Source organism: Panulirus ornatus, chromosome 30 (assembly GCF_036320965.1).
Source record: "Panulirus ornatus isolate Po-2019 chromosome 30, ASM3632096v1, whole genome shotgun sequence".
Lineage (NCBI taxonomy): Eukaryota > Metazoa > Arthropoda > Malacostraca > Decapoda > Palinuridae > Panulirus > Panulirus ornatus.
Window position 1 is genome coordinate 25,473,612 of NC_092253.1, and position 14,940 is coordinate 25,488,551.

The 14,940-nt window shown below is 40.8% G+C and overlaps 1 protein-coding gene across 1 annotated transcript in view; it reads right to left on the reverse strand.

Annotated features, from left to right (window-relative positions):
- Positions 1-14,940, reverse strand: part of sol (small optic lobes) — a 193,110-nt gene that overhangs the window by 144,197 nt on the left and 33,973 nt on the right. The window contains exon 3 of the mRNA XM_071680008.1: positions 5,683-5,801. Within this exon, the coding sequence (XP_071536109.1) occupies positions 5,683-5,801 (119 nt within the window). The remainder of the gene's footprint in view (positions 1-5,682; positions 5,802-14,940) is intronic.

Sequence of the window (14,940 nt, forward strand, 5' to 3'; positions counted from 1 at the left end):
TCACTGCTTCTAACAACTTGCCTCCCACACCATATATTCTTAATACCTTCCACAGAGCATCTCTATCAACTCTATCATATGCCTTCTCCAGATCCATAAATGCTACATACAAATCCATTTGCTTTTCTAAGTATTTCTCACATACATTCTTCAAAGCAAACACCTGATCCACACATCCTCTACCACTTCTGAAACCACACTGCTCTTCCCCAATCTGATGCTCTGTACATGCCTTCACCCTCTCAATCAATACCCTCCCATATAATTTACCAGGAATACTCAACAAACTTATACCTCTGTAATTTGAGCACTCACTCTTATCCCCTTTGCCTTTGTACAATGGCACTATGCACGCATTCCGCCAATCCTCAGGCACCTCACCATGAGTCATACATACATTAAATAACCTTACCAACCAATCAACAATACAGTCACCCCCTTTTTTAATAAATTCCACTGCAATACCATCCAAACCTGCTGCCTTGCCGGCTTTCATCTTCCGCAAAGCTTTCACTACCTCTTCTCTGTTTACCAAATCATTTCCCCTAACCCTCTCACTTTGCACACCACCTCGACCAAAACACCCTATATCTGCCACTCTATCATCAAACACATTCAACAAACCTTCAAAATACTCACTCCATCTCCTTCTCACATCACCACTACTTGTTATCACCTCCCCATTTGCGCCCTTCACTGAAGTTCCCATTTGCTCCCTTGTCTTACGCACTTTATTTACCTCCTTCCAGAACATCTTTTTATTCTCCCTAAAATTTAATGATACTCTCTCACCCCAACTCTCATTTGCCCTTTTTTTCACCTCTTGCACCTTTCTCTTGACCTCCTGTCTCTTTCTTTTATATATCTCCCACTCAATTGCATTTTTTCCCTGCAAAAATCGTCCAAATGCCTCTCTCTTCTCTTTCACTAATACTCTTACTTCTTCATCCCACCACTCACTACCCTTTCTAATCAACCCACCTCCCACTCTTCTCATGCCACAAGCATCTTTTGCGCAAGCCATCACTGATTCCCTAAATACATCCCATTCCTCCCCCACTCCCCTTACTTCCATTGTTCTCACCTTTTTCCATTCTGTACTCAGTCTCTCCTGGTACTTCCTCACACAGGTCTCCTTCCCAAGCTCACTTACTCTCACCACCCTCTTCACCCCAACATTCACTCTTCTTTTCTGAAAACCCATACAAATCTTCACCTTAGCCTCCACAAGATAATGATCAGACATCCCTCCAGTTGCACCTCTCAGCACATTAACATCCAAAAGTCTCTCTTTCGCACGCCTGTCAATTAACACGTAATCCAATAACGCTCTCTGGCCATCTCTCCTACTTACATAAGTATACTTATGTATATCTCGCTTTTTAAACCAGGTATTCCCAATCATCAGTCCTTTTTCAGCACATAAATCTACAAGCTCTTCACCATTTCCATTTACAACACTGAACACCCCATGTATACCAATTATTCCCTCAACTGCCACATTACTCACCTTTGCATTCAAATCACCCATCCCTATAACCCGGTCTCGTGCATCAAAACCACTAACACACTCATTCAGCTGCTCCCAAAACACTTGCCTCTCATGATCTTTCTTCTCATGCCCAGGTGCATATGCACCAATAATCACCCACCTCTCTCCATCAACTTTCAGTTTTACCCATATTAATCGAGAATTTACTTTCTTACATTCTATCACATACTCCCACAACTCCTGTTTCAGGAGTATTGCTACTCCTTCCCTTGCTCTTGTCCTCTCACTAACCCCTGACTTTACTCCCCAGACATTCCCAAACCACTCTTCCCCTTTACCCTTGAGCTTCGTTTCACTCAGAGCCAAAACATCCAGGTTCCTTTCCTCAAACATACTACCTATCTCTCCTTTTTTCACATCTTGGTTACATCCACACACATTTAGGCACCCCACTCTAAGCCTTCGAGGAGGATGAGCACTCCCCGCGTGACTCCTTCTTCTGTTTCCCATTTTAGAAAGTTAATACAAGGAGGGGAGGATTTCTGGCCCCCCACTCCCGTCCCCTCTAGTCGCTTTCTACGACATGCGAGGAATACGTGGGAAGTATTCTTTCACCCCTATCCCCAGGGATAATATACATATATATATACATATACACATACACACACATACACATACATACGCACATATACACACACACACACACATACCTATATATACATATGAAAAATGTAAGAAACAATTTAGAAAACTGAAACTTCTAGCTTGAAATGAATGAAAAAAAATGAATGTCACAAAATGGTTCAACCACTGTATGACCATGAGTCATACATACATTAAATAACCTTACCAACCAGTCAACAATACAGTCACCCCCTTTTTTAATAAATTCCACTGCAATACCATCCAAACCTGCTGCCTTGCCGGCTTTCATCTTCCGCAAAGCTTTTATATATATTTTTTATTTTGCTTTGTCGCTGTCTCCCGTGTTTGCAAGGTAGCGCAAGGAAACAGACGAAAGAAATGGCCCAACCCACCCCCACACACATGTATATACATACACGTCCACACACGCAAATATACATACTTATACATCTCAATGTACACATATATATACACACACAGACACATACCTATATACCCATGCACACAATTCACACTGTCTGCCTTTATTCATTCCCATCGCCACCTCACCACACATGGAATACCATCCCCATCCCCCCTCATGTGTGCGAGGTAGCGCTAGGAAAAGACAACAAAGGCCCCATTCGTTCACACTCAGTCTCTAGCTGTCATGCAATAATGCCCGAAACCACAGCTCCCTTTCCACATCCAGGCCCCACACAACTTTCCATGGTTTACCCCAGACGCTTCACATGCCCTGATTCAATCCACTGACAGCACGTCAACCCCGGTATATCACATCGATCCAATTCACTCTATTCCTTGCCCGCCTTTCACCCTCCTGCATGTTCAGGCCCCGATCACTCAAAATCTTTTTCACTCCATCTTTCCACCTCCAATTTGGTCTCCCACTTCTCCTCGTTCCCTCCACCTCCGACACATATATCCTCTAGGTCAATATTTCCTCACTCATTCTCTCCATGTGCCCAAACTATTTCAGAACACCCTCTTCTGCTCTCTCAACCACGCTCTTTTCATTTCCACACATCTCTCTTACCCTTACATTACTTACTCGATCAAACCACCTCACACCACACATTGTCCTCAAACATCTCATTTCCAGCACATCCACCCTCCTGTGCACAACTCTATGCATAGCCCACACCTCGCAACCATACAACATTGTTGGAACCACTATTCCTTCAAACATACCCATTTTTGAATTCCAAGATAATGTTCTCGACTTCCACACATTCTTCAAGGCTCCCAGAATTTTCGCCCCCTCCCCCACCCAATGATTCACTTCCGCTTCCATGGTTCCATCCGCTGCCAGATCCACTCCCACATATCTAAAACACTTTACTTCCTCCAGTTTTTCTCCATTCAAACTTACCTCCCAATTGACTTGACCCTCAACCCTACTGTACCTAATAACCTTGCTCTTATTCACATTTACTCTTAACTTTCTTCTTTCACACACTTTACCAAACTCAGTCACCAGCTTCTGCAGTTTCTCACATGAATCAGCCACCAGCGCTGTACCATCAGCGAACAACAACTGACTCACTTCCTAAGCTCTCTCATCCACAACAGACTTCATACTTGCCCCTCTTTCCTAAACTCTTGCATTCATCTCCCTAACAACCCCATCCATAATATATTATATTCTTTTATTATTTTGCTTTGTCACTGTCTCCCGCGTTAGCAAGGTAGCGCAAGGAAACAGACGAAAGAATGGCCCAACCCACCCACATACACAGGCATATACATACACGTCCACACATGCAAATATACATGCCTAAACATCAAAACGTATACATATATATATATACACACACAGACATATACATATCTACACGTGTACATAATTCATACTGTCTGCCTTTATTCATTCCCATCGCCACCCCACCACACATGTAATATCAAAAATGGGTATGTTTGAAGGAATAGTGATTCCAATAATGTTATATGGTTACGAGGTGTGGGCTATAGATGGGGTTGTGCAGAGGAGGGTGGATGTTTTGGAAATGAGGTGTTTGAGGACAATATGTGGTGTGAAGTGGTTTGATCGGGTAAGTATGGAAGGGTACGAGAGATGTGTGGTAATAAAAAGAGTGTGGTTTGGTCACATGGAGAGAATGAGTGAGGATAAATGTGTCAGAGGTGGAGGGAACGAGGAGAAGTGGGAAACCAAATTGGAGGTGGAGGGATGGAGTGAAAAAGATTTTGAGTGTTTGGGGCCTGAACAGGCAGGAGGGTGAAAGGCGTGCAAGGAATACAGTAAATTGGAACAATGTGGTATACTGGGGTGGACATGCTGTCAATGGACTGAACCAGGGCATGTGCAGCATCTGGGGTAAACCATGGAAAGTTTTGTGGGGCCTGGATGTGGAATGGGAGCTATGGTTTCGGTGCATTATACATGACAGCCAGAAACTGAGTGTGAACGATTGTGGCCTTTGTCTTTTCCTAGCGCTACCTCGAGCACGTGTGGGGGGGAACGGGGCGTCATTTCATGTGTGGCAGGGTGGCAACGGGAATGAATAAAGGCAGCAAGTATGAATTATGTACATGTGTGTATATATGTATAAGTCTGTGTATGTATATATATATGTATACGTTGAAATGTATAGGTATGTATATGTGCATGTGTGGACATGTATGTGTATACATGTGAATGTGGGTGGGTTGGGCCATTCTTTCATCTGTTTCCTTGCACTACCTCACTAACCTCGCTATCGCGAGAGACAGCGACAAAGTATAACAATAAATAAATAAATATATATCATACTTACTTTATTATACTTTGTCCCTGTCTCCCACATTAGCGAGGCCCAACCCACCCACATACACATGTATATACATACTCGTCCACACAAGCACATATACATACCTATACATTTCAAGGTATACATATATATATATATATATATATATATATATATATATATATATATATATATATATATATATATACATACACAGACTTATACATAGTATGATAGTATGAAGGTGAAATCGCACTTCAGAAAGAGTTCATATCATTTTATTTAACAGGTAATTTTTCCATACATGTGGCACAACATGTTTCATGTACACAATCCACCTCATCATATGCTAGTACTTAATAAAATCATTTAAATCCCAACATCACACTTGGTTCCTGCCATACAACACCAATCTATCTAGGCCTAGCACTGTCAGCTATGTCTGGATGTAACCCTTGTAAGGGAGAGTGATTAAGGAGGGTCAGGTTGTGGGGGTTGACCTGGGTAGTTGAGAGTGTCAGAACAACTTTTTTTATGTTTTCATGCTGAAAAAGTGTTTTTCACACAGCCTTCTATATACCTACAATCAGTCTCTGAAGTCCCTTAGTTGAAAGAGATATAATACCTATAGCTTCAGACAGAGACATGAATCAAACATAAATATGAAGAAATTTAAAGCATCTTATGATATCAGCCACCTATCTACATTACCTGCAGTTTACTTTCCATTTACTTCTACTACTCCATGTAACTCACAACAAACTTCCTATAAAATTGCTTTTTAATACTAGTACTAACTTGCAATTCTGGCATGTCCACTTCTCCTTCTCATTAGTTCTTTTTTTCACAGCAGTCTGAGCAAGATCGCCTGTCCCAAGAAATGACCACCGATGCACTCCAGTTATGGGATGTGACGACTGTAAAAAAGAATTAAATAAGAATAATCATGACCACATTCATGAAAGAAATATTCATGCATTCAAATATATCATTTTCAGTCTATTCTATTGCAATGACCTATTGATGCAAGGCATGATGTACAGCATTTTCTTTATAAAGGCTAACAGGGCATGGGCTAAAGTATGTAATCTAAAAATGTGAAATAAGTTTACAAAAAATAAAACAGGAAGTGTTATAGGAAGAGGGAAAGATAAAAGAAAATTGAATAGTTTCACTGAACATGGAAAGGAAAAGTTATTATAACCAATCCTCATTGTTGTTGGTCTCCATACAAATATTAAGCATAGAAGCACTCCATTGTGCACCATATGTTCAGGTTTTAGGGGCTGGAACACAAACAGAAGCCCATCAGAGCAATGGCTAAAATATTACCTGTAAAAATTATGGTAAATGGAAAGGGATGGCTGAAGAAAGGTGACACTATGAGAGGTCATACGGCTTTTGATCCCACTCTGGCTAAATTAGAGATGGAAGAACAGCTACTCCATATAAACGAGCAGGGCCCCATACTGAGGCTAAATAGATCCCTGTACATGTGGAGAAGCTGATTACAAGAAATATTATTCTAACACCAATAGCCCTATCTTTTGTAAAGATTTTGTGATAATTATTATGTTGGGTTTTCAGGATACAGTACAGGATGTGCTTATGCCTAATATGTTTTCTATTCATGCAAGGTTAAATTGTAGTGTTTTGAATGCATTGTAAGAAACAAATAAAATGTGAAAAGAAGAATAATTGGATTTTGCATTCATGCACTGATGAATCCAACCAGTTTCATATTTCCTTAATTGGAGATGCAGCACAAGTCTGAATAAGGAAAGGAAATATATTCAGTAAACAGATAACAAATGAGTATCAAAGAGAGAGAAAGAAAATCAAGTTGAAAAATACAAAATAGAATCATTGGCATATGAATGAATAGGGTTACAGGCTGAAGAAAGAGCATAGATGATAGTACAGAATCCTGAGGGATGCAACCGATGACAGGAAAAAAGCAAGAAGTCACTTCATTTGTCACTACTAAGATGGATTGAGCAGAGATGAAACTATTCATCAAAGAACAGAAGGAAAAAAAGCCAGAAAAATGAGGTTTAATGATTAAAGACCTAAGCATCATCTTTTCAAAAGCTTTAGAGACATCAAAAGGTTTGCCAAAATTAGATTTTTTAGGAAAGGAAAGAACTAAGCGTACCTCACCAGGATAAAATGAAAGGCATACTGATGATCTGAAAGATGGGATAAATATTCAAAGTATTTAAGAGAATGAGATTCAAGGAGATTCTCAAAGACTTTGAAGACAGCTCAAATAAGAGTGAAGAGGCAATAGTGACGGGCTGTTTGATGTCCCCATTGTTGTTCCCTAACGATACAGCACTGGTGGCTGATTTGGGCAAGAAACTGCAGAGGTTCTGAGTTTGGTAAACTGTGTGAAAGAAGAAAGTTGAGAGTAAATGTGAATAAGAGCAAGGCTATTAGATTCATTAGGGTTGAGGGACAAGTCAATTGGGAGGTACGTTTGAATGGAGAAAAAAAGAAGGAAAAGAAGTGTTTTAAATATCTGGGAGTGGACTTAGCAGCAGGTGGAGCAAATGGAAAAGGGAGTGAGTCACACAATGGCGGAGGAGGCAAAGGTTCTGGGAGCATTGAAGAAAGTGTGGAAGGCAGGAACTTTATCTCAGAGAGAAAGAATGGGTTTGTTTGAAGGAACATTGTTATATGGTTGCAAGGCATGGGCTATAGATAGGATTATGCGGAGGAGGGTGAATGTGATGGAAATTAAATGTGTGAGGTGGTTTGATCAAGTAAATAATGAAAGGGTAAAAGAGATATGTGGTATTAGGAAGAATGTGGTTGAGAGAGCAGAAGAAGGTGTGTTGAAATGGTTTGGATACATGGACAGAATGAGTGAGGAAAGATTGACAAGGAGGATATGTGTCAGAGGTGGAGGGAAGGAGGAGAAGTGGGAGACCAAATTGGAGGTGGAAGGATGAAGTGAAAAAGATTTTGAGCAATCGTCCAAATGCCTCTCTCTTCTCTTTCACTAACAATCTTACTTCTTCATCCCACCACTCACTACCCTTTCTAATCTGCCCACCTCCCACCTTTCTCATGCCACAAGCATCTTTTGCGCAAGCCATCACTGCTTCCCTAAATACATCCCATTCCTCCCCCACTCCCCTTACGTCATTTGCTCCCACCTTTTTCCATTCTGCACTCAATCTCTCCTCATACTTCCTCACACAGGTCTCCTTTCCAAGCTCACTTACTCTCACCACTCTCTTCACCCCAACATTCTCTCTTCTTTTCTGAAAACCTTTACATATCTTCACCTTCACCTCCACAAGATAATGATCAGACATCCCTCCAGTTACCCCTCTCAGCACATTAACATCCAAAAGTCTCTTTTTCACGCGCCTATCAATCAGCACGTAATCCAATAACACTCTGTCTATCTCTTCTGCTTATATACGCATACTATATATCATTTCTTTTCATCTATTACACTCTGACGCTGTCTCCCACTTTAGTGAGGTAGCGCAAGGAAACAGACAAAAGAATGGCCCAACCCACCCACTTCACCATGAGCCATACATACATTGAATATCCTCACCACCCAGTCCACAACACAGTCATCAGGTTTTTTAATAAATTCCATATATATATATCTATGTATTTATCATACCTTGTCGCTGTCTCCTGCGTTAGCGAGGTAGCGCAAGGAAACAGACGAAAGAACGGCCCAACCCACCCACATACACATGTATATACATACACATCCACACACGTACATATACATACCTATACATACACAGACATATACATATAAACACATGTACAAAATTCATACTTACTGCCTTTATTCATTCCTGTCGCCACCTTGCCACACATAAAATGACCCGCATGCACATGAGGTAGCGCTAGGAAAAGACAATAAAGGCCACATTCATTCACACTCAGTCTCTAGCTGTCATTTATAATGCACCGAAACCACAGCTCCCTTTCCACATCCAGGCCCCACAAAACTTTCCATGTTTACCCCAGACGCTTCACATACCCTGGTTCAATCCATTGACAGCACATCCACCCCAGTATACCACATCGTTCCAATTCACTCTATTCCTTGCACGCCTTTCACCCTCCTGCATGTTCAGGCCCTGATCACTCAAAATCTTTTTCACTCCATCTTTCCACCTCCAATTTGATCTCCCACCTCTCCTCATTCCCTCCATCTCTGACTCATATATCCTCTTTGGCAATCTTTCCTCACTCATTCTCTCCATGTGACCAAACCATTTCAAAACACCCTCTTCTGCTCTCCCAACCACACTCTTTTTATTACCAGTCATACATACATACCACATATGTCGGTTTGCAGCAGGGGTGCGTGATGTCTCCAAGGTTGTTTAATTTGTTTATGGATGGAGTTGTTAGGGAGGTGAATGCAAGAGTTTTGGAAACAGGGGCAAGTGTGCAGTCTGTTGTGGATGAGAGAGTTTGGAAAGTAAGTTGTTGTTCGCTGATGATACAGCGCTGTTGGCTGATTCGGGTGAGAAACTGCAGAAGCTGGTGACTATGTTTGGTAAAGCATGTGAAAGAAGAAAGCTGAGAGTAAATGTAAATAAGAGCAAGGTTATTAGGTACAGTAGGGTTGAGGGACAAGTCAATTGGGAGGTAAGTTTGAATGTAGAGAAACTGGAGGAAGTGAAGTGTTTTAGATATCTGGGAGTGGATCTGGCACCGGATGGAACCTTGGAAGTGGAATTGAGTCACAGGGTGGGGGAGGGGGGCGAAAGTTTTGGGAGCATTGAAAAATGTGTGCAAGGCGAGAACATTATCTCAGAAAGCAAAAATGGGTATGTTTGAAGGAATAGTGGTTCCAACAATGTTATATGGTTGCGAGGCGTGGGCTATAGATAGAGTTGTGCGGAGGAGGGTGGATGTGTTGGAAAAGTGAGTGCTCAAATTACAGTGGTACAAGTTTGTTGAGTATTCCTGGGAAATTATATGGGAGGTTATTGATTGAGAGGGTGAAGGCATGTACAGAGCATCAGACTGGGGAAGAGCAGTGTGGTTTCAGAAGTGGTAGAGGATGTGTGGATAAGATGTTTACTTTGAAGAATGTATGTGAGAAATATTTAGAAAAGCAAATGGATTTGTATGTAGCATTTATGGATCTAGAGAAGGCATATGATAGAGTTGATAGAGATACTATGTGGAAGGTATTACGAATATATGGTGTGGGAGGTAAACTGTTAGAAGCTGTGAAAAGTTTTTATCAAGGATGTAAGGCATGTGTACGTCTAGGGAGAGAGGAAAGTGATTGGTTCACAGTGAATGTTGGTTTGCGGCAGGGGTGTGTGATGTCTTCATGGTTGTTTAATTTGTTTATGGATGGGGTTGTTAGGGAGGTGAATGCAAGAGTTTTGGAAAGAGGGGCAAGTATGCAGTCTGTTGTGGATGAAAGAGCTTTGGAAGTAAATCAGTTGTTGTTCGCTGATGATACAACGCTGGTGGCTCATTCGGGTGAGAAACTGCAGAAGTTGGTGACTGAGTTTGGTAAAGTGTGTGAAAGAAGAAAGCTGAGAGTAAATGTCAATAAGAGCAAGGTTATTAGGTACAGTAGGGTTGAGGGACAAGTCAAATGGAGGTAAGTTTGAATGGAGAGTAACTGGAGGAAGTGAAGTGTTTTAGATATCTGGGAGTAGATATGGCAGCGGATGGAACCTTGGAAATGGAAGTGAATCATACGGTCGGGAAAGGGGGCAAAAGTTCTGGGAGCATTGAAAAATGTGTGGAAGTTGAGAACGTTATCTTGGAAAGCAAAAATGGGTATGTTTGAAAGAATAGTGCTTCCAACAATGTTATGTGGTTGCGAGGCGTGGGTTATAGATAGTGTTGTGCAGAGGAAGGTGGATGTGTTGGAAATGAGATGTTTGAGGACAATATGTGGTGTGAGGTGGTTTGCTCGAGTAAGTAATGAAAGGGTAAGAGAGATGTATGGTAATAAAAAGAGTGTGGTTGAGAGAGCAGAAGAGGGTGTTTTGAAATGGTTTGGTCACATGAAGAGAATGAGTGAGGAATGATTGACAAAGAGGATATATGTCTCAGGTGGAGGGAACAAGGAGAAGTGGGAGACCAAATTGGAGGTGGAAAGATGGAGTGAAAAAGATTTTGAGTGATCTGGGCCTGAACATGCAGTTGGGTGAAAGGTGTGCAAGGAATAAAGTGAATTGGAACGATGTGGTATATCGGGGTCGACGTGCTGTCAATGGATTGAACCAGGGCATGTGAAGTGTCTGGGGTAAACCATGGAAAGCTTTGTGGGGCCTGGATGTGGAAAGGGAGCTGTGGTTTCAGTGCATTATACATGAAAGCTAGAGACTGAGTGTGAACGAATGTAGCCTTTGTTGTCTCTTTCCTAACACTGCCTTGCGCACATGTGGGGGGAAGGGGTTGTCATTTCATGTGTGGCAGGGTGGCGACAGGAATGAATAAGGGCAGACAGTATGAATTATGTACATGGGTATATACATATATGTCTGTGTGTGTATATATATATGTATACATTGAGATGTATAGATATGTATATATTTTTCTACGGCTCCATCCGCTGCCAAATCCACTCCCAGATATCTAATACACTTCACTTCCTCCAGTTTCTCTCCATTCAAACTTACCTCCCATTTGACTTGTCCCTCATCCCTACTGTACCAAATAACCTTGCTCTTATTCACATTTACTCTCAGCTTTCTTCTTTCACACACTTTACCAAACTCAGTCACCAACTTCTGCAGTTTCTCACATGAATCAACCACCAGCGCTGTATCATCAGCGAACAACAACTGACTCACTTCCCAAGCTCTCTCATCCACAACAGACTGCATACTTGCCCCTCTTTCCAAAACTCTTGCATTCACCTCCCTAACAACCCCATCCATAAACAAATTAAACAACCGTGGAGACATCACGCACCCCTGCCACACCCCAACATTCACTGAGAAACAATCACTTTCCTCTCTTCCTACACGTACACATGCCTTACATCCTCAATGAAAACTTTTCACAGCTTATAACAACTTACCTCCCACACCATATATTCTTATTACCTTCCACAGAGCATCTCTATCAACTCTATCATATGCCTTCTCCAGATCCATAAATGCTACATATATAAATATGAATATATGTATATAATCATAAATCTAATGACTATTATGAATATGCACTTAATGACACTTAACATAATAGAGGGAGAAAAAACTGAGGCAATTTCAGGCAATTTCTAATTCAGAAATAAATCAGCACCAGAACCTAAAAGAATCCTTGCCAGACTTCTGGAAAAAGAAGAAAACAATAGCCAAACCCCTTAGAATTCTACTGAGACAACCACTGACCAATTTGGCAAGGAAGATATACGCAAAACTGCTTACATACCACCAGTACAAAAGAGGGATCCAAGTTGCTGCCAGAACAGTCTACCAGTATGCCTAATATCACATGTAATCAAAATGTTTGAGAAAGTAATAAAGAAATGCATAATGAAAAATCTTATAGACAACAATCTCAAAAAAGAAAGCAAGCACAGTTTTGTACCAGGAAAAGCATACAGACACAATTACTTGCACACTTTGACATACATGAATGCATATGAAAGGGAAAAAATGGATACTGTTTTCCTAAATTTTGTAAAAGCAACTGAAAAAGTTAATCAGGAAAGTAGTAAAAATGATGTTAAAGAATGTCTAACCAACAGAAAATTAAAAGTCCAGTGAATTCATGTTTATCTGTGACTCGTCTAATCAGAAAATCTACAACAATGGCACTGTTCAATTTTTCTCTGTATGAAAACCCAAAACAACAACACTATCAAACTGTTCCCCTTGAGAAATCATCTGCACAGACGACACTTAATTCTACGACTCATAAAAAAATTTCCTTTAAAATCCCATGAGACAGCAATAGGATGATGTTCCTTACCTCTTCCTCCAGACCTGTTTTAACACAATATCAATTAGGATATGTTCTATACTCTTCCCCAGACCAACTTTTTGCACTGCTAGATGCATTACAAATATGATATTCATATATCAATCACTTAGGAGCTCTCTCTCCTTATAGCACAAAAGGTAATTACAGAGACAGTTTGTTTTGATTTGTAATAGCAAAAATTTCTTAAGTGCATTGTTGCCAGCCAGAGTTTTCTCATAAATTATCATTCTGAAACTCTGGAACTGCTGTATCATCAGTTCACAAGATTTCATTATATTGTACTGTATTGTATCTTAATTACTATCAATTTACACCACACGGTTTTCCATACATTATAAAAATGAGATTAATACAGGTAGTTCCTGTATCAAACATGTATTTCAATCCTCAACTTTTTGGCTAACCTACAAGGGCAAACAATGTGGCACTCGCAATGTTTCCTTGTCCATGCATCTAGAATTACAGCAAATGACAAAGGCACTGCAATCTTCCTATGCTCTCCTCCACTTTTTGAGTGTTGACTTAAAACCAATGCGTTCATGCGGTTATAATATATGAAGGCCTATTGATAAATGCAAAGTGATTTATCTATATAGTAGATAAGCATCAATGTATTTAAGCAACACATAGAGCAGCATATAAGAGAAAGTTATTCATAATTCATTTATCATATTTGATCGCCTTTTCCCACATCAGTGAGGTAGCTCCAGGAAATAGATGAAGATAGACCCATCCACTCATATACACACACATATACATACACACTCATACACATACATATACATATCAACATATACCCATATGCATATATATACATATATACACATGTACGTATTCATGCTCACTTGCCTTCATCAATTCCTGATGCCACCCCATCTCAGAGGAAACAGCATCGCCATCCCCTGCATCAGCGAGGTAGCACCAGGAAAACACACAAAATACTCCTCAGGAACATATGGACACCATTATATCTAAAGTTGGCTTCAAAGTAATTTCATTCAGATTAACACCATATAAGGAAAACATATAATAAATTTATCAAGAAGCTCCTGTACATTTTCAAGTATGGCAATTAATAATTGTATTGTTCTGTGGTGATACATCATGTTTATTTATTTATTTATTTATTTTTTTGCTTTGTCGCTGTCTCCCGCGTTTGCGACGTGGCGCAAGGAAACAGACGAAGAAATGGCCCAACCCACCCCCATACACATGTATATACATACGTCCATACACGCAAAATATACATACCTACACAGCTTTCCATGGTTTACCCCAGACGCTTCACATGCCCTAATTCAATCCACTGACAGCACGTCAACCTCGGTATACCACATCGATCCAATTCACTCTATTCCTTGCCCTCCTTTCACCCTCCTGCATGTTCAGGCCCCGATCACACAAAATCTTTTTCACTCCATCTTTCCACCTACAATTTGGTCTCCCACTTCTCCTCGTTCCCTCCACCTCCGACACATATATCCTCTTGGTCAACCTTTCCTCACTCATTCTCTCCATGTGCCCAAACCATTTCAAAACACCCTCTTCTGCTCTCTCAACCACGCTCTTTTTATTTCCACACATCTCTCTTACCCTTACGTTACTTACTCGATCAAACCACCTCACACCACACATTGTCCTCAAACATCTCATTTCCAGCACATCCATCCTCCTGCGCACAACGATATCCATAGCCCACGCCTCGCAACCATACAACATTGTTGGAACCACTATTCCTTCAAACATACCCATTTTTGCTTTCCGAGATAATGTTCTCGACTTCCACACATTCTTCAAGGCTCCCAGAATTTTCGCCCCCTCCCCCACCCTATGATCCACTTCCGCTTCCATGGTTCCATCCGCTGCCAGATCCACTCCCACATATCTAAAACACTTTACTTCCTCCAGTTTTTCTCCATTCAAACTTACCTCCCAATTGACTTGACCCCCAACCCTACTGTACCTAATAACCTTGCTCTTATTCACATTTACTCTTAACTTTCTTCTTTCACACACTTTACCAAACTCAGTCACCAGCTTCTGCAGTTTCTCACATGAATCAGCCACCAGCACTGTATCATCAGCGAACAACAACTGACTCAC